The 24,447-nt window shown below is 46.0% G+C and overlaps 3 protein-coding genes across 9 annotated transcripts in view; 1 reads left to right on the top strand and 2 right to left on the bottom strand.

Moving 5' to 3' along the window:
• The window catches only part of AARS1 (alanyl-tRNA synthetase 1), a 44,436-nt gene extending 40,482 nt beyond the window's left edge, over positions 1 to 3,954 (bottom strand). The window contains exons 1-2 of one of the 4 annotated variants that reach the window (XM_053270728.1): positions 3,817 to 3,954; positions 1,863 to 2,097 (exon numbers count right to left, since the gene is read on the bottom strand). The gene's annotated coding sequence lies outside the window, so the exon portion shown is untranslated. Of the gene's footprint in view, positions 1 to 1,862; positions 2,098 to 3,783 lie in introns of all 4 variants that reach the window. The other 3 variants (XM_053270723.1, XM_053270729.1, XM_053270724.1) reach the window with 3 other exon arrangements.
• On the top strand, positions 1,837 to 8,755 carry LOC128334252 (C-factor-like). Of its 3 annotated transcripts, none has more exons than XM_053270742.1 (6): positions 1,837 to 2,095; positions 3,312 to 3,363; positions 5,602 to 5,789; positions 6,678 to 6,836; positions 6,976 to 7,086; positions 8,325 to 8,755. In XM_053270742.1, the coding sequence occupies exons 1-6, from the start codon at positions 1,952 to 1,954 to the stop codon at positions 8,430 to 8,432; spliced, it is 762 nt and encodes a 253-aa protein (XP_053126717.1). In that variant the 5' UTR covers positions 1,837 to 1,951; the 3' UTR covers positions 8,433 to 8,755. The 3 variants fall into 3 exon arrangements, with proteins under 3 accessions (XP_053126717.1, XP_053126719.1, XP_053126718.1); XM_053270744.1 differs by lacking the exon at positions 1,837 to 2,095 and adding an exon at positions 2,176 to 2,193; XM_053270743.1 differs by lacking the exons at positions 1,837 to 2,095; positions 3,312 to 3,363 and adding an exon at positions 4,006 to 4,753.
• A 102-nt stretch (positions 8,756 to 8,857) lies between these two features.
• Positions 8,858 to 21,117, bottom strand: LOC128334250 (C-factor-like). 2 transcript variants are annotated; one of them, XM_053270737.1, is made up of 6 exons: positions 20,926 to 21,117; positions 17,360 to 17,411; positions 15,037 to 15,224; positions 13,820 to 13,978; positions 11,276 to 11,386; positions 8,858 to 10,448 (listed from the first exon to the last, which is right to left on the bottom strand). In XM_053270737.1, the coding sequence occupies exons 1-6, from the start codon at positions 21,070 to 21,072 to the stop codon at positions 10,329 to 10,331; spliced, it is 777 nt and encodes a 258-aa protein (XP_053126712.1). In that variant the 5' UTR covers positions 21,073 to 21,117; the 3' UTR covers positions 8,858 to 10,328. The 2 variants fall into 2 exon arrangements, with proteins under 2 accessions (XP_053126712.1, XP_053126713.1); XM_053270738.1 differs by lacking the exon at positions 17,360 to 17,411 and having other exon boundaries at positions 20,926 to 21,113.
• Positions 21,118 to 24,447: the final 3,330 nt, after the last annotated feature.

The following is a 24,447-nucleotide window of genomic DNA, read 5'->3' as shown; positions in this document are numbered from 1 at the left end:
TTAGATTGATTGGCCATTTAGCTTATTACTGCATTGGAATCTAACTTGGAGCTTTCCCAGGGCTGTTCCCAGATGGCAATTTTACTTTGCTTCACCACTGGAGGGGCAGGTGTGTGTTCACATATTGCCCAGATTTATGCCGAAGTCCCTGCGAGCTCTCAGGGAGCACTCCATACACAATTCAGGTTTTTCATTGTACATTGGAGCTCTCTACAGAGGTGCACCTAGGTAATTTTGGAGCCTGGACCTAGAGGCCTTTGGAGGGCTCCCCTTCCCTGCAAATTAAGTAGCATTATGCTCGGCTGGGCGACCACACCATCCAAGACAGACTAAAGAGGATCTGGGGCCCCCCTAGAGCTATGGAGGCCCTGGCAGGGGTGTATCTAGGGTGGGGCAGGCAGGGCACGTGCCCCGGGCGCCACTTGAAGGGGGGGCGCCATTTCTTAAAATTAAAAAAAAATTAAAAATGGCCACCAAAAACAAAATGGCCACCACGGATGCTCAAATGGCCTCTGCGAGGCCCTAGGCCATGCCAGGCCTCGCAGAGGCCATTTGAGCATTGCAGTGGCCATTTTGTTTTCAGCGGCCATTATATATATATATATATATATATATATATATATATATATATATATATAAAAATATATAAAAATAAAATATATATCCACCACATGTGCTCAAATGGTCCCTGCGAGGCCCTAGGCCTCGCCAGGCCTCACAGAGGCCATTTGAGCATGCATTGCAGCCTCCAAAATGGCCACAATGCCGATCTTTTCAGGCCCGAATAGGCCCAAAAATCAGCCCGGGGCGGGCTGTGGCGGTGAATTAAGAGGCCAGCAGGGGGAGGGGGAATGGTGAGTTTGTCTTTGAAAAAGTGTGAAATCCTTAGTATTAAGGCCCACTGGGAGTTTCAGAAAGGAAGTTAAAATGAGAGAAAGAGAGCAAGAAATACTAGAATATATTCCAAGCAGTGACACAGTTTACTCTGCATATCCTTTAATTATTTTCAGAGTATCTGGGAAAAGTCAAAATCTCCATTCATTTTTAAAACTTATGTAATAGTGATGCTACAATTCATAGTAGAGAATTAGACAGGCACTTCTGTTTAGTTTTCCAAGTACACCTCTACATAGCATATGGGTACCCTGGACTTCGGCCCTGAAGTCCAGGACTAAGAGCACCTCTGGCTGTCCTGGGTAAAAATGTTATGTCCAGTGTAATTCCACTTTTTGCGTTGGTTTTTTGGGCAAATTCAAAATATCCGACATGCCCTGTAACTCGCAGTGCTTCGCCTCGCTTAATCCCACGGTAAAGCCTGCTGTCTGGGAAAGGCCCAGACGGGTAGGTCTTTGGCAACAGAAAGTGCCTCAAGTTGAGCCGTTTTGAGCACTGCACCAACGTGCTACTTTTCAGGATGCATATAACATACAGTAACTGTGGATCATCAGGAGCAAAGATGAATAATGCCATTGACTGTATGAATAGCACCTTCTGTCGCTGTCCTGATATCGCTGTCAATGGTTACCTCGTATGAACTCCCTCTGCCCTTCCCCCCATCCTAAGTGTAGCAAAGCTGTGTTCAATCACCATTTGGAAAAGCTGCTTGCATTGGCAACAGTACTACAAGATCTCAGGCAGACTTTCACTTGGAGGTGCCAAAGCTTGAACCCTATACATTTAAAGCATGTGCTGTAGTGCGGAGCTCTGAATGGCTGAGTCATGGTCCCCTCCTTCCTACACACTTTCGCATACACAACCATCACTTCAACTTTGAGCAATATAAATATTTAATCAAGCCCAGATCTTCTAAGTTTGACACAAATGTAGGAGTGCTATGCAGGAGAACTGCCTAGATGGCACACCTTCTTCTTGTATGCACACCAGAGGTCTGTAATGTAGGCAATCATTGAACAAAGTCCAGTTGTTACTGGAGTGAGAGCAAAGCAACGGAATGTCTCCACTGGCTTGTAGTGTCCTGGTGACGGGTTCCAATCGGGGAATTGGACTGGAACTGGTGCGTCAGCTTGTGGAAAACACAGATCCTCCAGAACATGTCTTTGCGACCTGCCGTAACCCTGATGGACCCGGTGGGAAGGTCTGTAAAAAGTAAACGTATTAATGGCAGGGGAGGACAATGGATCTTGGTGGATGTGCTCTGGCATGGCCAGAGTTTCTCGGTGAATAGCCTTGATGTTAAGTATTCTTACACGGCTTATTATAACTTCTGTGGCTTATAGTGCTTATGCTCTGGGGTGGTATATTTGAAGCCACAGAGAGATAACATGACCCACTGAGTGTTTTATATGGCTGGAACAGCAAAGATAGTAAAAGGAAAGTGATCACAGGGCTGAGGTTGGCTGCTCCCTCAAAGGGACTGGAAAGGAAATGTAATTGATGATGGTCTGCCTACATGCATGTTTTAAATTGTCCATAGGTATGCATTTGCAGAACCAGTTCCCTAAATATTATCTCCAAGATGTGATTAAACAGAACAGGAATAAAGATGTAAAGGCCTGGGGAAAACCTAGAAAAAATGGACCCGCCCCTCCCCCCCAAAAATGATTTTTTCCAGTTTCCCTTCAGGCCTTCACATCTCTAAACAGGAATGGGGAAAGGTAGGAGTCTAGGAGGTGTTAGATATAAGGCTAGTCCACACAATCAGTAGCTGGATAGGACAAGCATCCTACCCAAGTTCGGGAGTTGTGCACACTTTGGTTTTGTGATCGTGTACAAGTAAAGTATTTACCTGAATCGAAGATGCCTCTGAATTTAAGAAGACCCCTTTAAAAAGGAGGGGTTAAAAACAGGTTATACCTGCATTTAAAAAGAAGTAGGATTCAAAATAGAAGGACTCTGAATTGAAGATGACCTCCTAATTTCTATTATTAAAAAAAACTTGTGTGGGGGGGGGACCTAATCTTTGATTCAGGTAAATACAGTAAAAGGCAAGGCAGGAGGTGGGGGAAGTGATCGTGTGTGAGGCTCCCGCGGGGAAGAGGGCTCCATCCTACCCAGCAGCTGTACCCGGCGGTTTAATGAGGCAGGAGGGAAAGCCCTGCGACCCAGCAGGAACCTCACAGACTTTCACTTTCCCTGCTCCCAACCTTGCTTTTTGCTCACACACACTCACAAAATGGGAGCACGCACAGCTCCTGAACCAGGGTAGGACAGTTGTCCTACCCAATTAATGAAAATGTAAACTAGCCTATAATGGCACAGAACAGCCCAGAATAGAGGGAATGGCATTTTCTCCCCTCTCTCCCTTTGGCCCTCTGCTCTTCTCTCAACTATCTTTCTGTCTCCAATTCCAGGCTCTGCATGAACTGGCCCAGAAGCACCCCAATATTCATGTGGTGCAGCTAGGTATGAAGCCACCCTTTCCCCTCTTTCCCCAGTGAGAGCCAAGTTTTTCCTTGAATGCCATGTTTGTGCTGAATGAAGAGGAACCTGGCTATTCTAGGGCACATGCAGCGTTCACAACTCCATGGCTCCACCAGGGCATTTTTGTCATGTATTATTTATTTGCTTGCCTGCCTTGCCATTTTTGAGCAACACTGGTCCCCAAAGCGGTTTATAAGAGGGGAAAGTGAACAATATAAAATAATAAAGCATATTTAAAAACATTAGAAACTAGAAACTCAACAAAAGCAACCTGTAATTAAACAGGAAATCACAACTTGGTGAATTTCAGATGCCTTCTGAAAGAAAACTGTCTTCACCCAGGGCCTAAAAACTAAAAGAGAAAGGGCAAGGTGAGCTTCACTAGGGAGAGCGTTCCCATACCACGGTGCCACCACTGAAAAGGACCTTTCTCACATTGCTACCATCTGCAACTCTGGTGGAGTGGGGAATCATGGAGCAAGGCCTCCATAGATGAACAAAGTCTGTAGGATAGTGTGATGTTGATTGTCAGCAGCTCCAGAGCTGTCAATCATCTTTTGAAGCCCAAGGAACCACCTTCCAGGTGGGATTCTTGAGGGAGGGGCTTTAGAATGGAGCAGAGAGTGGCAGTTAAACTGCCAAACTGATAACTCACGGAGTCAGATAGGGCTTAGATGAGCCAGTGACAGGGACGGTTAGGGCTAGTGATACCTGAAAATTGGGATTCTTTACCTGGTGCTCTATGCCAATCAGTTCACCAAGTGGAGACCATTTAAAAAGAGCTTTATTTACCTCTGCAGAGTAAAATGAGCCAGGGTAGACCCTGGGAATCGTTTCCAGAAAGACAGGGCAGCCCCAAGATGGAGGCTGCTTAGGATTTTATACAAAAGTGGATACAAATTCCACACATACAGCAATAAAACAGCCTGACAGCTAGTCAGATGATACATCACCATATTAGTTCTTTGAAGATTACACAAATTCCACACATACAGCAATAAAACAGCCTGACAGCCAGTCAGATGATACATCACCATATTAGTTCTTTGAAGATTACAAGTAGGCATTGTATTAGGACCCTCAATGCAATGCTTCTACAGAGTTGGTTCTTATCAACCTCGTTCCCATCTCTGATCACAGAGGCGATACAGGAAGGCACCCACATTTATGATTATGTTACAAACTGCAAGGCTGAGACAGAATGGCTGGGAACAAGCGAACCAAATGGTTCCTACGTGCAGATGAACAAATCACGAAATGGAGGGGAGAGACTCTTACTCTGTGTATGTCAGAGAAGAATCTAAAATGGTGTCACTAATGCCAACTATAATTAAGATACTGTATAAGGCTAAGACCACTTTCTACTTTTCAGGTAACACTAGGATCTCTAGTGAGGGCCTCTGGGTCGGTGGGTTGGATCTTGGGAGGTGTTGTACACATCAGTGAACACCTTCGGTTAGCAAGCATGCCTCTTGTGCATGAATGCTGGATGTGTATGGTATATACACAGATCTTCGACCAGGGTGGTTGTTTCGAGTAAAAGGGCTAGGAGTCAGGGAACACTTGCTGTATGCAACGCAGGCACCTCAATAAAGTCTAGCCTCTGTGAAGGTTCTAAGCTTGAAACATTTTTATAGAAACCACTACACGTGTAAAGCCCTGCTTCGGCAGAGAGAAACCTTTAAGCTACTTGTACTTCAATAAACTTGACTTTATTGAGGTACATTTATTGACTTTTTGACTCAGTGCCCTGTGAGATAAACTTCGCTCCACGCAGCCCTCAGCTACACTACTCAGGGGTTGTTGGGACACAAACCTAAGCCAGAAAAGCTTGGTGGTGGCAGAGGAAGGAGGAGATCAGGATAAAGGGAGGAGGAGATCAGAACATCATCCTCAGTAACATTGGTCCACAAAGTTATAAAGTTATTTACATCTCCAGTTTTGGGAACAGACCCCCCTCATTAGCAGTGTCTCAGAGTGGTGAGCAGGGTAAGGCTCCCCATGGATAGGATCACCCCAGAGCAGGTAGTCCAGTAGGTATCCAGGTCCGAGATCACTGAGGCCTGGGCTCTTTTCTCCCCGAGTTTAAAATATGAAGTATGAATCAGCTCATGGATTAAGCAGACACATCCAAACTCAACACTTAGCAACTCCACCACACTGACTTTTCCATTTTTTGAACTGATACTCGATTCATTTGCTTTCATCTCTGCATGGTAGAGGTGGAGGACCAGTCCAGTGTGAAGGCTGCGGCATCAGTGGTGGAGTCTCAGCTGAAAGGGAAGGGCCTTAATTTGCTCATCAACAATGCAGGTGTGAACTCCTTTGCCACACTGGAGACTGTGGAGCAACAAGAGATGCTGTCAGCACTTAACACCAATGTAGTGGGGCCCATCCTTGTGGTCAAGGTAAGAATATCCTTGCCTTTTCATACTCACATCTGCAGGAGACAGAACTTGACTTGCAGGGTTGGGACAAATGTTACATGCTACTTTGAGAGATGCAGAGATGGAGTTTAGGAAGGATCAATGGCAGCAGAAGTGAAGGGCAAGCAGTTATTTACAGGACCTGGTATCTGGGATTGAACAGGTCATCAAAAGTGAAAAAATTGATCTGTAGTCAATGACTGTGGATATAGACAGGGGAGTAGACAAAAGCCAATAAAAATAGTAATGAGACTGACAATCAGCCAAGAGCACCTAGAGTAAGAAAGCAATCAAAAGGGACCATGGGATGGGATGGGAGAATAGAGCTGGATGATACCAAAGGAAAACAGAAATGGCATCAGGCCTCAATCAGCAGAAGCAGGGATATTTATGGTTTTGCACTGAAATGCATAATGATGACAATTATTATTTACATACCACTTTTCAACAAAATAGTTCTCAAAGCGGTTTTCATGGGGGGGAAACAGTAAGGAAAAGGAAAAGATGGTTTTCCTAAATACGATCCCCCAACTGTTATTAAAATAATCAGAAACAGGCAAAGTTATGGGTCTAGTTATTAGGCATTTAGTTTTAGAATATCCCAGAGTATAGGAAATAGCCAAAGGGCTCCCGGTCTAAAAAGAAATACCGGGCACATCGCAGCAACAGCCACCAGAGGGATGCTGTGCTGGGGCTGGATAGGGCCAGTTGCTCTCCTCCCGCTTCATATAAAGAGAACCACCACTTTGAAAGGTGCCTCTTTGCCCAGTTCTACATGAACATGTACAAAGTCAACAATAGGTAGTCGATTTTTGAATCATAAGAATTGAGAGCCCTGATTGTTGTATCTTGATGCTTAATGTGTTTTAGGAATTCCTGCCTCTGCTGAAGAGGGCAGCTACAGAGACAGCAACAGACAGAATGAGCTGCAGCAAGGCAGCCATCATCAATATCTCCTCCAAGCTAGGCTCCATTGAACTGGGCTTTGAACTTGTGAAGCTCCCAATGTACCCTTATCGTGTAAGCAAGGTAAGCCTTCCTTTCAAGGCCTGGATGTCCCATTCTTCTGAATTATAACCTAGTGAATGGTCAACAAATAGGTGCCCTCTGAAGGAAGATCTTGCCATGTTGTGAGTAGCCCATGGTCAAGGTTGGTTTCATTTTGCAGGCTGCTCTGAATATGGTCACAGCATGCATGGCTGAGGAACTGAAAAAGGACGGGATCTTGTGCTCCGTGATCAATCCTGGCTGGGTGAAAACGGACATGGGAACAGAACAGGTAACATGCAAGGGTGAGGAGGGGAGCCCTATCTGTAGATGGCCCTAGTGGTCACGATGCTTTATGTTGTCTCACAAGCAGTAGATGAGGTTACAAATGTTTGCCTGGAATGTACCACCTCAGACTACTACAAGTGGGGGCTCAATTGGTAGAATGCTCTTCCATAATAAAAGATTCCCACACATAAAACTTGTTCACACCGCCAATGTTTTGAGGTGGGTAGAAGCCCAAGAGAGATGTTACCTTGTATATAACACATAGGTATCACCTCAGCTTGGCTCTGCAAACGTAGCAAACCATGGCTGCCAAGAACTCCATTGCTGAACTTGGCAGCTGCAAGCCCCATCCCTTCATGAAAGTCCTCCAAGGGCATGTATGCCTCCCCATCATGCTTTGCACTGCCAGCAGACTACACTATACTTGATCTTAGCCAAAAGGCCAAGAAGCAGACTAGAAAAGCTTCGTGACATCAGCAGTTGTCCTCCCACTGGCTATGAAGGAGCAGGGGATGGACTTAGCCCTTACAAAGCTGCTCCAGCTTATGGTGGCGTAGTGGTAAAACTGCCGCCCTGTAACCAGAAGGTTACAAGTTCGATCCTGACCAGGGGCTCAAGGTTGACTCAGCCTTCCATCCTTCCGAGGTCGGTAAAATGAGTACCCAGAATGTTGGGGGCAATATGCTAAATAATTGTAAACCGCTTAGAGAGCTCCGGCTATAGAGCGGTATATAAATGTAAGTGCTATTGCTATTGCTATCCCCTAAGGGAATATCATACAGCACAGCACAGGAAGCATGGACACATAGTCACCCATTCAAATGCAAATCAGGATGGACCCTGCTTAGCAAAGGCGACAATCCATGCTCAGTACCACAAGACCAGCTCTCCTCATCTCATCTGCTGTTTGTGAGAACTAAGCTTAAGTTGTAGGACAAAGCCAGATCACTTCCTGGTGACACCCCAGCCCATCTGGGTTTTGTTTTTGTTCTGCCTTGGGTTTTGTTGGTTCTTTGCCATCTTTTATTCTTTGGCTGTCAGGTCAGATAATGTTCCATGGTAAGAAGGACACAAGAACCTAGAGGCAGGCTGCAAGAACTATAGACTTCTATTCTACTGCAGGGGTGAAGGGCAAATGATGTTAACATCTTTCAGGAACTCCCTGTACAGTTGTTGGCCAGTGGGGCAATCCTCAGCACTCTCCTCCCTTGGGACATTAACCTCCCTTCCCTTCTCTCACAGGCACCGCTGACTGTGCAGTGCAGTGTCCAGGGAATCCTCAAGGTGCTTGCTAACTTATCATCATCAGGAGCGTTTCTGAACTGGGAAGGAAACAGCCTCCCCTGGTGAGGGGACTCTGCTTGGAGATCCAACACTGGCCCTGAAGCAACAGCCACAGCAGTTCTTCACCGATCATGAGACTGCATCTCAGAAGCCTAAGCATTTCCTAAACATTACTTAGATTTTAAAATGCTTCATTTTCGATCTTTGCCTCATCATTTTAGACACTGCTTGCCTGTTGTTGGTATTTCATATTCTGGAAAGTGAAAGATCTGCCATTATTAAATGAATGCTGAGGATGTTGTGCTGCTTAAATTCAACTTCTCTCTGCCGGGGACCTGCTGGGCTTTGTCTTGATGATAACAGTGAATAAAATCCTGCTGGAATAATTACATTTTCACTCAGTATCTATATGCCATGAAAGAAGAGGCCAGGCAAGAACACTGGCATGAAGCTCCAGAGGCGTGTGACAAAGGCAGACCCAAAATGAAGAGTAGCATATTTCACCAACAAGAGTTTATAATTAAATAAAAAGAAAAACAAGACTATGCAATAAGAACAATAGTCTCTTCATAAAGTATATTGTAATAGAGAGAAGTTTTCATTAACCAGGCAACTCCAATTCAAGCAATACAATAAAGGAAAATAATTTCCCTCACACATTTAACTGAACTGGTCCCTAACAAAACTTTTTACTCACAGGCAGGGAGCTTCCTGCTGTCTCCAGGTTCCCATTTCCCCAGCAGCTTCTCAGCCAGCTGCTTCCTCATAGCACTCCAGGGACAGAACAAACTCAAGAAAAGGATTTCTCTTCTGTAGCTGACTGTGAGTGTAGATCCCACCCAGTCCTCTGGATCGGTCTTTCTGTTTTGATTCTCCTGGGCTTTCCCCCTTATAGGGAAAGGTCCACCCTTACAGTGGTTGCTCTAAGTGAGGCCCAGTCATCCCTCAAATCCTTCCCATCACTACAATTCCCATGGCTGTTCCATCGTTGCTGTGCATGCAATCTAAACCCCTGATGTCCTCGTAGCAACTGAGCTTGGATGATGACAAAGAAACAATCCTCTCTCTGCCCTTGGATCTTCCCTCTCTTGTCCCCTGACCTTCCCCTCTTATAGGGGACAAGGCTTCTGCACTGGGAGGAGGCCCCATCAACTGGCTCATCCACCCATTGGCACCCAGGAGCTTTTTTACACCATGCTTTTAGTTCATATCTCCTCCGGAATGGAAGGTGTGCATTCACATATTGGCCAGATTTACCCTGAAGTCCCCCACGAGCAATTGGGGAGCACTTCACACATGAGTTGGGTTTTTATTGTGTGTTAGAGTGTAGCCCGATTTATATCCAGGGTTAAAAAAAAAAAACCCCACTTTTTGAATCGGTTTTTTCAGTCAACTTTGAACTCGCAGAAAAGTCTTGCAGTCAACCCATGGTAAAGCCTGCTGTCTGAAAATGCTCCAGGTGCGGCTCATTTACTGACACAGGCTGTTCTCTGATTGCCCCCATCTTTCTCACCCCCATTGTGGAGGGCAGATGTTTAGACCGTCTTCATGCCTCAAGGAGTCTCTGCTGGTTTCCCAGCTGGTTGTTGTAGGCAGTCTCCACGGCCACTTGGCTGCAGTCTCCCAGAAGACACTTCAGAACTCCACTTCTGTCCTCCATACTTTTAAAACTCCAGTAGGGCATGAGAGGAGCTCAGCGCTCAGTGTCTGTGGGCAAGTGGGGTCTAATCTATACCCTGAAGCTTGAAAGAGAGAATTGCAGAGCGACACACAGTGCAGAAAAGGATGGGATTCTGTCAGAGGCAGAATCACATACGGTAGTTGGAAGGAAAAGAAAGTGATGACATTTTAACACAACTTGCTGTGTTTATTATAGAGACCGGCATGGCTAGGCAGGCATCCACATCGCCCAATGGTGAGGGGTTCCTCCTGCAGTGCAGAGTGAGTAGGCATTCGGATGCCTCAAAAGGCAAGAGTTTTCCCTTCCCAGTTCACAAAACTGCCATTGTCTTTCTCGGAGAGATGGGAAAGAGTGCTCAAGATGTCTTGCACACTACTGTCCACCGTCATTGCGGCCTGCCCCTTGAAAGACAGAATAGGTGAGTGAGGACTGTGCCAAGAGGACTGGCAAAAAACTGATGAGATCAACCAAGAGTACACTTCACAAACCCTCACTCCAATTCCAACCATCAAAGGCAAACAGAGAAGCACTCTCAATAGCTATTCCATGTGGTCCATTGACCAGGACCAGGGCTGAACGTATCTCAAAGAAGTGCAACATCTTGGCAACTGGGCTAGTATTTGGGGGTCAGCAAGATGCTTTATTTAGGTATTTATTATAAATATTTATACGCCACTTTCCCATTTGTTGAACACACAAAATGGCTTTACGACATGCAAAAAGGAATGGCAAATGGGTGAGGTCAACCACACTTCTCCAAGATAGGGCTGAGAGAGATTCCTGCCTGCAACCTTAGAGAAGCTGCTGCCAGTCTGTGAAAACAATACTGAGCTAGATAGACCAATGGTCTGACTCAGTATATGGCAGCTTTCTATGTTCCTATGTTCCTAAACTTCATATCATCTTTGCACCATGTCCAACTCTCAAGCAAACAGAGCAACATTCTTAATAGCTTTTCCACATGTATGCAACTCCATTCCTCTAGAGCGGGGTAGGCTACCTTGGCTCTCCAGCTATTGTTGAACTACAAAGCCCATCATTACCAGCCATTATTTATTTCTCAAATCTCAGAACCTGATCAGGCAGAGCTTTAAGGCAAATCCATAGTATTTTTGAAAGAGCAAAAAGCAAACTAACACATCCTTCACCCTGAGACTTCTTTTTAACAACAAGTAGTTGAATAAATATAACTGCCTCTTTGTCAAAATGAGATTCCACTATCACCTACCAGCCGATTCCCCATGTCTGTCTGCACCCAACCAGGGTGCACAGCAACACACAGGATCTCATCTTCTGCAAATCCCAGGGACTGGCAGCGGGTGAGCATGTTCAGAGCAGCCTGTGAGGGAGAGACACCAGAGTAGGGAAGTGAATGATGCATCCTATTTCCATGAGACACCAGCAGGTCAAAACAAAAGAAGGCATCTGTAGGTCTAGGACAGGCTTGCACAACATAAGACCAAGAAGCCAGAACCTACATAGGGCTGCCATATTCTGGATCTCCAAACCAGATGCCCTAATTTGCACATTATGTAGATTGGCTTCAAATAATTTGCATATTGTGCAAATAATATGCATCTTATGCAAATTATATGCATCTTATGCAAATTAGCGGCTGCACTTTCCCATTGACTTGTATTTGCTCTGGATAGCTACCAACAATAGTTGGGGAAGATATCTTTGCCTGACCATTTTCCTTGACATATAAACAGCAGCAACAGAACAGAAAAATGCACAGCTTTTCAGTCAAGGCTGCAATTCTGTACACACTTACTTGAGAGAAGATCTGATTAAAACCAACAGTGCTTACTTGACATAGGTATGTCAAGTCAAACTCCTTAAACATTACAATACACAGCCTGGTGATGATGAAAGGTTTAATCCAGGCCTACAAATAAATGTATAAAAGTTTGGTTCAGGCTTCTAAACAGAATGTAAGGCCAGTAGGTCAGAATGAAATTGTTTGAGTTTAAGAATATGAGGTCTCTTTCTGCCAAGAGGTAGCAAATGCCAGAGCCTGACAAAAGATACTGTTTGTAGCCAAGGTCTTGAGACAAATTCTTCACTTAGCAAGAAAAGAAACATAGCTGGCTCTACCAGAAGATACTAATAAGGAATAGGGAGGGCGGATAGGCCAAACAGTAGCTCATGTCCAAGGTGAATTGGCACCTCATGAAAACATCTGTTTATTCACAAAGACATGTATTGTAGGATTTACTGATTTGCTTGCTGCTTTTAATCTATATAAACTAGCCACTGTGTACCCTTGGGGCGGAGTGCTTGTCAGACTTTTTGTATGACTGTACTGTGCCTTCATGATCATGAATAAAAAAGCTTTTTTGAGCACACACCCCCTCGTATTTAACTTAATTCTGTCAGGCACTGAGTTCTATTGCGGGAAGCTTGCCTAATCCTCTTTAGTTCAGTAAGACGCCCCATTCTTTGTCAAATCTGATGGAAGGATGAAGCAAGGGACTGAATTAAACAAGAGGGCAAGGTTCCAGAGGATTTTCCCACAACACTGGTAGGCAGGCAGTGATTTACATCAAAAGGAAGCTATCCTCTCAAATTCCCGATAAAGATCCCCTACTGATAAAAAAACAAAGGCAACATTCTTCAGAGGATCACTGTAATTGTGAAACTCTTCCAGTAATTCCTCAGGGGATTACTGTACTTGTGAAACCCAACCAAGCAGTTGAGCAGAATAGTGGCTACACGTTTTGCTCCATAACTCCACTTCTACAAGGTCTAGAGCTTAGCTTTTAAAAAATGAAATCCGGGGGGATCTGGGTACACCAAGCAATCCAGGTGACATGCTTAAAATCCGGGTAATACCCGGACAGTCGGGGGAGATTGCAACCGTAATCCTGCAGCAACAGTGGGGATTTCTTGAAGCAACAGGAGCCATGAAGAGCTCTTGGCTTCTACCACTGATGTACAGCAACAGCTCAGTACAGATGACCCCTTGAAACCCGATGGGATGCATCATGGCAGCGATGGACCAACAAGCAAGTGAGCCAGTTACTGCTGCAGCATCAGGCAGGCACAGGCAGAGCACACCCCAGAAAGGCAGAGGGTAGGGGTGTGCATGAACCACTCACTGCCAAACTGGTTTGCCTCGAACTGGGCTGGTTCAGCAGCTCAATCGTGAATTGTCAGAAAATTGCATGGCCACACAAATGGCCTCTGCACATGTGTGGACACCACGCAAATGGCCTCCGCGCATGCACAGAGGCTGGAATTTTGTTGCTGCACAGGCAGGTTGCTTAAAGAGGGATTGTGTGGCTTGGGCTGTGCCAAGGGGGCTGAGCGGCAGCACTGACTGGGTATGAACCTTTCTACTTCTCTCACCGCCACTCCCCAGCTGCCCCTTGGAGATTCTGGATTCCCAGGACACCCCACCCCTTTACTTGTAAAGGGGAATCCCCTGAACCACAATTGTTCATGTGTGCACCCCCCCCCCAACAGAGGGTTACTCTTTTCCATCACTTCCCTTTTCTCCAAAGGTGGGCCCATCTTCTGTCCTCTCTGGTCTTGTGGTAGCAAGCATGACTGTCCCCTTTGCTAAGCAGGGTCCACCCTGGTTGCATATGAATGGGAGTCTACATGTGAGCACGATAAGATATTCCCCTTAGGGGATGGAGCCACTCTGGGAAGAGCAGAAAGTTCCAAGTTCCCACCCTGGCTTCTCCAAGATAGGGCTGAGAGAGATTCCTGCCTGCAATCTAGCAGCTGCCAGTCTGTGTACAGTACTGAGCTAGATAGACCCGACCTTGCTGCAACGGTAAGCGACGGCTGGTACGAAATGCCACCCAATGATATCTGTGATGGAGCCAACATGACTGGAGATGTTGACAATGGCGGCTTTGCTGCAGCTCATCCCTTTCTGGGGGCTTTCCTGAGATGCCTTCCTCAGCAAGGGCAGGAACGCCTGGAGAAGAAAAAGGAGAATCGGAAGCAGCCACACGGTTGGTGACAGGGGCATAACTATAATAGGGCAAGGAGAGACAGTTGTCTGGGGGCCCACTGCCTTGGCGGGCCCCCAGAGGCAAGTCACATGACTGATTCCCCCAGCCACGCACCCGCCCGGGCTTCCTTCAGTTGTTTTCATCCTCCAAAACTGATGTGAGTGTTAAGACCTGGAGCTACCAGAACAGCATGTCTTTCTCTAGTACCATCAAATGACTTGCATCGTCCACAATTTACAAAACCTTTAAAAAAATAATTTAGGATGATGTTCTATTGTGGCACATAGGTGTTCGATAGATAGATAGATAGATAGATAGATAGATAGATAGATAGATAGATAGATAGATAGATAGATAGAACTTCAGTGAGGGGGAGCCATTTTAAAATCTTGTCTCTGGGCCCACTCCAACCTTGCTACGCCCCTGGTTGGTGAGACGGGACAGGGACAAAGTACCCATATTTACCTAAATAGAAGATGACTGAATTTATGATGACCCTCTTAAGAAATACAGATTAGATGCCATATTTACCCAAAAGGGAGAGGACTCTGAATTTAAGCTGACACTGTACCATCCCCCACTCCCCAATTCCTAACATCAAAGAACTAGGGGAAAAACTAGCCTTAGATTTAGGTAAATATGGTATCTCTTCACAGAAGGCCATGATGTGAGTGCAAAGGCTCGCTTGGTAGCTCCTTCCCAGTGGCATGCCAGCAGTCTCTTGTAGCTGATCCACATGGTAGCAAGCTACTAACAGTTCTGGTTCAATAGATGCACATTTCCCCCATTGCTTCACTTCACAATGGAGGAAGTTGCATCTCTTGAATATCTCTCTGTTATGCAGCTGTTAAAAGCCTGGTAGATTTGCCCTAATGTTGGTCTGAGCCTATGGGGGTGGGTGGGGAGGGAGAGATGAGACATGGCACGATATGACATGACAGGCCACCTGCTTTCCCAATGTCCAGAACGCTGCTACATGCTGCATAGTTTTTGTGAAGAACCCCTCACAGGATGCCCTTACCTGGCTCACCATCATGGGCCCCGTCACATTGGTTTGGTACACTTCAGCCATTTCCTCCGGTGTCACTGATTCCAGGGTGTTTGGCTTTGACATCCCAGCATTATTAAAGAGCAGATTCAGCCCGACTCCTTTCAGCTGCTCAGTGACTATGGCTTCAGCAGTCTTGATGCTGGAAGGATCACTAATGTCTATAGCAGCAATGAGAAGATTTATGAATGAGCCATCTCCAGCCAAGATCCAGTCCTGCAAATTCCCCACACTCTCTGGTTGCTCTGAAGTGCAGAGGACTGAGGATCACTTCAGACCTCACATTTTTGATGAATATGCATAAAATAATTTACATATAAAATATGTGATATACACAAGGACAAGGGCATGTTTGCAAATATTAATTAATTAATTAATTAATTAATTAATATACATTTTTATCCCACCCTTCTTTCAAGGAACTCAGGGGTAGTGTACATTCCTCCCCACTTTATCCTCACAACAACCCTGTAAGGCGGTTAGGCTGAGAGAAAATGACTATCCCAAGGTCACCAATGAGTTTGATAGCTAAGCGGAGGGGGGGGATTTTAATCTGGGCATACAATGTACACAGTTTTGAGTTTTTACAGCCTCCAAAACTGGTCAACTTGCATGATGTGTTCCTATAACAATGTATGTGAAATGTTATCACCTCAATGTGGGATACCAACCCAGTAGCAGAGTAAGTCGATCTCATAATCCTAGAGGAGGCATAACCCATTTGAAAAGTTTAGACACCAGTAATTTCTAAATTGACTTTATCTTTATTTTTACTTTTATATCCTGCTCTTCTCCAAGGAGCCCAGAGTTGTGTACTCATTTTTGTTTATCCTCACAATAATCCTATGAGGTAGGTAAGGCTGAGAGATAAGTGACTGGCCCAGAATCACCCAGTGTGAGTTTCATGCTGAATGGGGATTTGAACTCAGGTCTCCACAGTCCTAATCCAACGCTCTAACCACTACACTATGCCGGCCCTCTAAAATGTTAGGAACATAGGCTTCTCTAAGGTTGCAGGCAGGAATCTCTCTCAGCCTCCCTATCTTGGAGATGCCAGGGAGGGAACTTGGAATCTAGATGCTCTTCCCAGAGCGGCTCCATCCCCTGAGGCGAATATCTTACAGTGCTCACACTTCTAGTCTCCTTTTCATAGGCAACCAGGGTAGACCCTGCTTAGCCAAGGGGACAAGTCATGCTTGTTACCACAAAACCAGCTCTCCTCTCCTATAATGTTCTCTCGTGGTTCTATAACATGGCAGGGTTATTGGAGCCACAGGATGAAACCTGACCTGTGGCATTTGTGTTCTTCTGACTGGTGGCTCAAAGGGATTTTCAGTGCAATTTATCCAAGTCATTTGAGATACTTGTGCCCTGGACTAAGCTGCAGTCTGTACAGCTCTGGTCTACTCTTTAGCTTCCACTCTGAAGCTTTCTGCCCCTTCCTTCAATAGTTATCAGTTGCTGTTATCTGGGCACACCATCCGCTGAACCCTGCCCTGTACTCTGGATCCTGTTTAATGATTATAGTGCCTATTTCCTCATTACGAACAATTGTTGGTATGTACTGAGTTCATACTGAATAATGGATCTTAGTTTTTGCATCTATCTGCCTGGCAGCAAGTTAGCTTTCTTGCTTTGGTGCCAGGTCCAAGAATTCTGCAAGTACCTACAGGAGGCCCTCGTTATCTGTGGTCTCGCAGATTGTGGTTTCATGTATCCGCGTTGGGTCTTAGAGACCCAGTTTCTTTATTTGCAGCATAAGAAATAGGCAAAATTCGGCTATCTGCAGTTCTTGAGTGGCCGGAAATGACTTCTGATGTCATTTCTTGCTGCCACTTTGTAGCATGGAGCCATTTTGTGGGTCTTTAAAAAAAATGCCCAAGAATATTCACAAACAATTGGAGAATCTGGTGTTTTTTGGGAGGCCTTGCTGGAGAGCTGGAGGTCTGAAGAGCAAGGTACTATGCTCTTCTCTTATTTCAGATTTTTTTTGGGGGGGGGGCTTTTTTTTAACCTAAGGAACCTAACCCCTGGATTCCCACAGGGATAAGGTTTTTTTATTTGTGGTCTTCATACACTCAATTTCAGGCGAGGATGGAACCCCCACAAATAAAGAGGGTCTCCTGTATTTAGCTTTGAAATTCTGATTGAGTGCCACAAATAGTGAACCAATGTACATTAGACATAAAGAGAGAGAGAGAGAGAGAGAGAGAGGAGGAGGTCTTCAATCTTAGCTCCTATCCTCATTAGTTTAGAAATAGGAAATGAAGATGGTGGGGAGGCAGCAAGAACATACCCAGTGGGACGATCACGATTTCTGGATGCTTAGCAGCTAAATCCTTCAAGTCCTGAAAAATATCAAAACCAGAAGATTTGTGGTGCCTGAGGTGAGGTGCCAAATGCTGCCTTGCCCAGGCCCCTGGCGGTGGGGGCCAGCCCTCTTTCAAAACCAACCCTCGCAAGCTTTGAAAGTGGAGCAGGGAGGGTGGGAAGGAGGGAAGTTTGCCAGTGGCCTTCGCGTCTCTCCTTTTTGCAAGCTTTGCAAGGAGTGCAAGGAAAGGTACTCCTGGCAGGGCTTGCAAGGGTCAGGTTAGTCCCAAAGAAATGCTCTGATGCCAGCAGGGGCAATCATCTACTGCCTGAAGTGACGGCCTCATGAAAAGGCCACCTCTGGATGATGCAAAAGCAAGTCCTGGGGACTGGATGGGATGAGATGACATAGGAAGGAAAGGCAGAAGAGGTGGAAGTTGTACACCACTTGGAGGCGTTACAGACAGGGCTTCTACCCTGAATCTCCTCCGGGAGAGAGTGTGTCACACACCAGCCAAACTTACCCCAAAGTCCCTTTGAGATCCTTGGACCCACTCTACACAAAAGTCGGACTTTATCTTGAGAATTCTAGCTTATGACGAGGTATTTCTGGATTTTTAAAATGTTGGTTGTAAGCTACTTTTTCTGAAACCATCGGAGCAAATAGAGAGAGGCACTGATGTAGAATCATTAGCATGATAAGGAGAATACTTTCTTTACAAATGCAGATATAGCTCTTTAGTAATCTCTCTCCCTCTCCCACACCATTGGCTAGAAGGAAAACATGGAGGAATGCCATGTGAACTTGTAAAAACAAAACCCAAGAATAGAGGGGAAGGGCTGCTTCCCTCAATACCGCAAGTGTGATTCGATGTGGCTTTGCTCAACATTTACCCCGCAGCATGAAGCCATGTGCAAATAACTCCCAGGTTTATGTTTTCTCCATCAGTTGCATTGTTGTGGTTCTACAAACGTGACTTGCAGAAAGTACCTCAGCTTGGTTAGTTTAAGGTCTTGTTTGAAGTGAGAAGCAGGGCTACAGAGAAGTACCCAGGACAAAATGTTATCTTGGGTCTGTCCTTTTGTATCCCACCAAATGCTCACAGTAGATCACAGTAGTAATAGTATATCGAGAGCCTTCAGCCTTGTGGGGCACTGGGGACATTTCCTCCCTTTGCCCTTCCTTCAGCCAGGGGTGTACTCCACCAGTGTTTACATGTGTTCTCTGAACCCTGGCCTCCAGGAGCCACTGGGGCCCAGCCACACCCCGCTGCCTCCACCATGGCAAACTTGGCCCACTTGTCCTGTGTGGACCCTCCTTGCTGCCCCCTCCCTGCTCCTCTCACCATCGCCGCTATGATCTGGCTGGCTGTTACAGCAATGAGTGGGGGATATGATGTTTCCTCTCTTACACATGTGAGAGAGGAAACATCCCATCCCCTCACTCGCCACTCCAAGAGCCTGACTGAAAATGGTTCTCAGTAGGCTCTTGGAGTGGTGATTGAGAAGATGGGATGCATCCCCCTGCTCACCACCGCAACAGCCGGTCAGGTAATGGCGGCAGTGGGGGCAGCGAGAGGAGGCGGCGGCAAGACAAAGCAGGGGGCAGTGTGGAGGGGTTAGCATTGGTCCCCACATACAAGCAGTGGAGGGAGGGCAATGGGGAGGCGGAACATAGAACTCAACAGGCCTTGCGACCAGGGGCAGATTAAACCTTTTGCCGCCCATAGGCAGCCAAGGACATGCCACCCCTTTCTGGGCAGCTGCCGGCCCACAGTGGGGGGGGGAGGGGGAGGGGAAAGTCCTCCCTTTTTCTTTCTGAAAACCGCCACTGTGCAGTGGGATGCGGGCAGCAAAGGCTGCAGGTGGCTGCAGCGAAAGTGAGAGTGAGGGGAAAGTGTTCCCCCATTTACATTTTGAAATGTTGCCGCGCAGCGGGTTAGGGCAGCAGCAGCTACAGCAGGGAAGATGGTGGTGGGGCAAGGGGAAAGTTCCCCCTTTTAGCAATGCCTGCTGCACGGAGGGATGGAGGGGGGGCAAAGGAGGTGAGAGAAAACTACTTCCAGCTCCCCTCCTCCCTCTGAAATGACTGCACGTCCTCATCTGCAGGCCCGGAGAGGGGTAGCAAAATTTGAGGAGTGACAAAATTTGCCGCTCCTCAAATTTTGCCGCCATAGGCAAGTGCCTCCTTTGCCTCTCCTTAAATCCGCCACTGCTTGCAATGGCCCATCTTCAACCCTGATGGGGAGTCCCAAAAGAGGTTTGTGTTCCTACAACGTTATTTCAAATGGGGCACACATCCCTAAATATAGGTTGGCTTTCATACAGGCTAGATGTAGATGCCTTCCCTCTGCTGTTCTTGAAGGTCACTACAGTGGGACTCCTTATGCGGAGCATCTATGCCCTTATGGTGATGGGGAAGTTGAATCAATCAAACATGTTCTGCTTTATTGCTCCTTTTATAGGGACTTGCGTCTAGAATTAATATTTCCATTGCTGGCTCGTTCCCCAGGAAATTTGCCTAGCCAACAAGTAGCCTTCCTGCTTGAGGATAGTATTCCTGCCATTACTCGGAAAGTGGCGGGCTTCTGTGCAGCAGCTCAAAGATTGCGTTGGCTTCTAATTAATAAATCTAGTGTTGCCCTATAGCTTTTTAGTTATAGTATAGTTGGTGGGTTTTGAGACTGTTGACCTGTTATCTTTTTAATTGTTATTTATGATTTTCCCCCAATTGTATATATTATTCACTCTGTCTTATTTATAAATTTTTTGAGTTTTAGTAATTAACTCCCTCCTGAAGATTGGAAGGCTTTTGGTGGTTTCAGTAATATACCCTAGGGTATTGTGATAGAAGTGGTATTATGTTTTTATCTTAAACTGTGTTATATGTGCTATTCTATTTCCTTGTTGTGCTGGTCATAGACTGTAATAAACTTTGAACTGAACTGAACAAATGGGGGACAAAAATTATGTGAGTGAAAATCTCAGCTCACTCACTGATACTGTCTGCATAATGATTAACCTAGATAAAAACCAGAGCATTGAACAGATCAATTGACAAAGTGTATGGGTGTTTGCTCTGCCACATACATTTGTATGTGAGCAAGCAATGCAACCCTGAACTTATTCCCTCAGGAGTAAACCTCAATGGGTTTTCTGGAATTTATTATTAAGTGATATTTGTCCTATTTTATGTATTTCAGAATAATCACAGTTATTTCCATGATTTCTAACACCCATTAAGATTGTGTCTTTAAATGTTCTTCAAACAAATAGGGAATAGGGAGAATCAGCTCTTTCCCTACTCTTAAGCCTCCTTGATTGCAATTTTTTTTAAAATGGTTGACGCACAATCAAAGGGACCTCATCTGTGTTTAAGTGATGTTGTGAACGTGACATCACTCACTGTACTAATCCTACCTTGGGAATGAGAAGTTTAGGAAGCCTTGTCAGAGAGCTCTACTTCCCTGGTCACAATCCCTTTGGCATTAAATGAAATTCCTTCTTTTAGGCACCCATCCAAGGTACAGCTGGCTCTACCCTGGCTCTTACCTGGGCACGTGGTCCCTCTGGATCCCGGCAGGTAGCAAAGATCCATTCTGGTCGGTTGCTTTTCCCAGCCAGATGCCTGACAAACCCAAAGCCGATGCCGCGGTTGGAGCCGGTCACCAGGACACTTCGTGGGTTTAGCGCTGCCATGTTGACTCTTGTCAGTACCCGAGTAACAAATCCCTGTGCCAACCCAAACCCAGCTAGCTATAGCTCCTGAAGCTTGTGTCAATGGTGAATATTTGCATAAACTACTTGGCTCTGTGCCAGCTCTGATTCTGTCTTTGGCAACAGCCCAGCATCATAAACCATGAAGAAAGCTGACTTGTTGCAAAACTGGGCACGAAATTTGCAGCAGGGTCAAAGGAAAGAGGGAGGTGCTGCCTGCAAGCCATGGGTCCAGGCGATCTTTATTGTTGTCCTTTGGATAGAGCAGGGGTTTCCGCAGGTCTTGCAGAACGGAAGGTGCCAGAATTGCCAGTCAGGTTCCACTTCCTCCTGTATAGTGGGCTCCAGACGGCCTCAGAGTTATGGCCACTGGGGGAGCGATATTCCACCATTCGGCAATCTGTTCCCTCCACTGACTGTCCCAGGGAACTGCTGCCTCCAGCTCTCCAAGGGAGTCACAGAGCTCCTGCCATAGAGTGACTGGAGGTAGATGATGAGATGTTTCTTTCTTTTCCAAAAAATTATACACATACACGCACGCACACGTTTGTGTGCACACACACTTACTGCAATGAAAGGCAACTCTTGGCAAACGTAGAGCAATTTTAAACAATGAAGTTTTGTTTTTCCCCTCTGTTGTTCATTAAGAAAGGGATGGGTGGGGTACCACAAGCCTCTTGTTTTTGATGCAAGAAGTTAACAGGCCTTGCCTCTAGAAATATTATTTATGAACTCCAATTTGTGAGAAGTTAATAACTGTCTCTTTCACAGGCTTATACCCCTTTACTTTTCCCTCCCCCCCCACTTTGGAGGCTGTGTTGCTTGCAAAAGCAAGCAAGAGGGGAAAGTCTGAACTCAGTAAGCTTTGCAGCAGAGAGAGCATTCCAGCCCTCCAGCTCAGCACAATTTTATAGAGGACATGCAGGGACCAAACAACTGTTGTTGGGTGGGTGATTGTTTGTTTTTTCACTAGAAGGAATTGAGACTATTTTGGGGACCAAACAACTTTTTATTCATTTGTTTTGTAGGGATATGCGAACAGGTTCGATTCAGAATCTGTTCGACATCAAACCAGAGGCCAGTTCGACATAAATATAGGCTGGCAGGGGGAGGGGGTACTTCCGGAGACCCTCCCGCAGCCGCAGCAGTGCCTGCCGGAGGGCGTGAGTAAATTAATTGCCAGCCCTCCGGAACCAAATGGGGGGGGGATTTGGGGTGTGTGCCAAAACTGAACATACCTGGTCCGGTTTGAGTCCAGTCCAGACTTAAGGGGGGGAATCTAAAGACAGCACTCCCACACAGCCATTTATATAATCAAGACTATTACTGATAGGGTTACATAAGTAATTTAGATAAAAGTTGCTTGGTCCTCAGACTTTTTTTTCTCTTCTCCCTCCTCATAGCCTGACAATCAGGGCACTATTCAGACCTAACAGCTTAAGAAGTCCATACCCTTCATCCAAGTCCCTAGCTGAATGAGTAATTCCTTTGATGCCCAGACCTGATCTGTGCAACAGAAAGGGATTGTGTAACATTGTTTCATTGGCTCTCTCTTTTTCAGTATTTCTGGTGAGATATCTGGGAAAATGTGGATGGAGAGTTTTGGAAACAAAAAGAGCCTCTTGTGTGAGAGTCGGGTTCTTGGTTCTAGGTTTAAAAGGTTAAATCTGAACTTTTCGAGCCCCACCCTGAAATATTCCATGAGAGCAAGGACAAGTTGTGGTTCAGAGTTAATTGTCAATTCTGGGCAGTAGCTGGTGTCTCCCCTGCTGTCTCCTCTTTCGATGGGAAAGCCATCGGGGGCACCTGTTGAATTCACATGCAGGTCAGTTGGGAGGATTAAATAGCAGCACTTACATTTATATACCGCTCTATAGCCAGAGCTCTCTAAGCAGTTGACAATGATTTAGCATATTGCCCCCAACATTCTGGGTACTCATTTTACCGACCTCGGAAGGATGGAAGGCTGAGTCAACCTTGAGCCCCTGGTCAGGATCGAACTTGTAACCTTCTGGTTACAGGGCGGTAGTTTTACCACTGCGCCACCAGGGGCTCTTCCAAGGCACTGGATGTTGGTTTGGCGGCCCTAACAGCAGGCCCTGAAGCCTGCTGGAGAGGAGGAGAAGAGGACCACGGGTCCAACTGAACCGCAGTTCTGCAGCAGACTCCCCCAGCTCTCCCGTCGTGTCCAGATGTTGGGGAGAGGGGCTCTCTGCAGTCAACGAGACTGCAGAGAGGTGGGGGAGCTGGCTGTGCAGGCTTCCTTCTTGACAGGGCAGCCTGCACAGCCTGTCGGGCTGGAGTGAGGGAGGAGCTTCCTCCCTCAATTCCGGACCTATCAGGCCCAAAGGGCAGCAAAACTCCACTCAGCTTGAAGATACAGAGTGGAGTTTGGTGAGGGAAACTGTAGGTCCCTTCTCACCCTTAACTCTGGGTTTGGATGTGCAACTTCAGAAACCAGAGGGGAAGGGACCTCTGATTTCATATTTTGTCTGAACCTGGCCATGGTGTCTTCTGTGGCAGTTTCCTTGATACTGGGAATTTAAAGAAGATTGCTCTTGTGGATAAGTTTTTCTGCAGAATCCCTTCTCCCATAGCTTCACTTTAAGTTCAGACAACTGGAACAATGCTTTCATCTGAGAACCATTTTGAGGACTTTTTTTTAATTTTTTTTGCTGAGAAGTTTATCAATATTCTTAACAGCAATAATTTGAGTGAAACTTGCAGAAAAGCAATATGATGTGGACAGACCAAGCCTGGAGAGCTGGTCTTTTGGTAGCAAGCATGACTTGTCAGCCATGCTAAGCAGGGTCCACCCTGGATTGCGTTTGAATGGAAGACTACACATATGAGCACTGTAAGATGTCCGCATTAGGGGATGGGGCTGCTCTGGGAAGAGCACCTGCAGGTTTGCCTGCAGAAGGTCCCAAGTTCTCTCCCTGGTAGCATCTCTAAGATAGTACTGAGAGAGACTCCTGCCTGCAACCTCGGAGAAGCTGCTGCCAGCTTGTGTAGACAATACTGAGCTAGATGGACCAATGGTTTGACTCCATCTAAGACAGCTTCCTATGAGTCCTGCTCCTGTTCCCCTTTTGCTTGCTTCCACCTCAAGGCTGAGCGAGAGTTAACTCTTCAATTGTCTCTTTGGCTTATTCCTTTGTCAGCTGTTTTCATTGATGAAGAGGTGGATCAAAGGTGAATCTCTGCTTTAAATCAATATTCTTGGGCTCCTAATGCCTGGTGTTTACCTTCCACTGCAGATCCTGAAAGTGAAGCAAAGGAAAACAACCAGTCTACCCCTCTATTACTCCTTCTTTAATCAAGTTAGCATATGTAGAATCCATTACGATTAAGAGC

The sequence above is a fragment of the Hemicordylus capensis genome, chromosome 9, assembly GCF_027244095.1.
Source record: "Hemicordylus capensis ecotype Gifberg chromosome 9, rHemCap1.1.pri, whole genome shotgun sequence".
Classification (NCBI taxonomy): domain Eukaryota; kingdom Metazoa; phylum Chordata; class Lepidosauria; order Squamata; family Cordylidae; genus Hemicordylus; species Hemicordylus capensis.
Note: the sequence above shows the minus strand (reverse complement) of the source record. Positions and strands in the feature narration are given on the sequence as shown.

Coding starts and splice junctions, on each gene's coding strand:
- LOC128334252 (XM_053270742.1), top strand. CDS start 1,952: ATGTCTCCACTGGCTTGTAGTGTCCTGGTGACGGGTTCCAATCGGGGA. Junction 2,096..3,311: donor CTGATGGACCCGGTGGGAAG/GTCTGTAAAAAG, acceptor CTCCAATTCCAG/GCTCTGCATGAACTGGCCCA. Junction 7,087..8,324: donor CGGACATGGGAACAGAACAG/GTAACATGCAAG, acceptor CTTCTCTCACAG/GCACCGCTGACTGTGCAGTG.
- LOC128334250 (XM_053270737.1), bottom strand. CDS start 21,072: ATGGCAGCGCTAAACCCACGAAGTGTCCTGGTGACCGGCTCCAACCGC. Junction 15,225..17,359: donor AATCGTGATCGTCCCACTGG/GTATGTTCTTGC, acceptor TTGCTGCTATAG/ACATTAGTGATCCTTCCAGC. Junction 11,387..13,819: donor TCGCTTACCGTTGCAGCAAG/GTCGGGTCTATC, acceptor TCTCCCTCACAG/GCTGCTCTGAACATGCTCAC.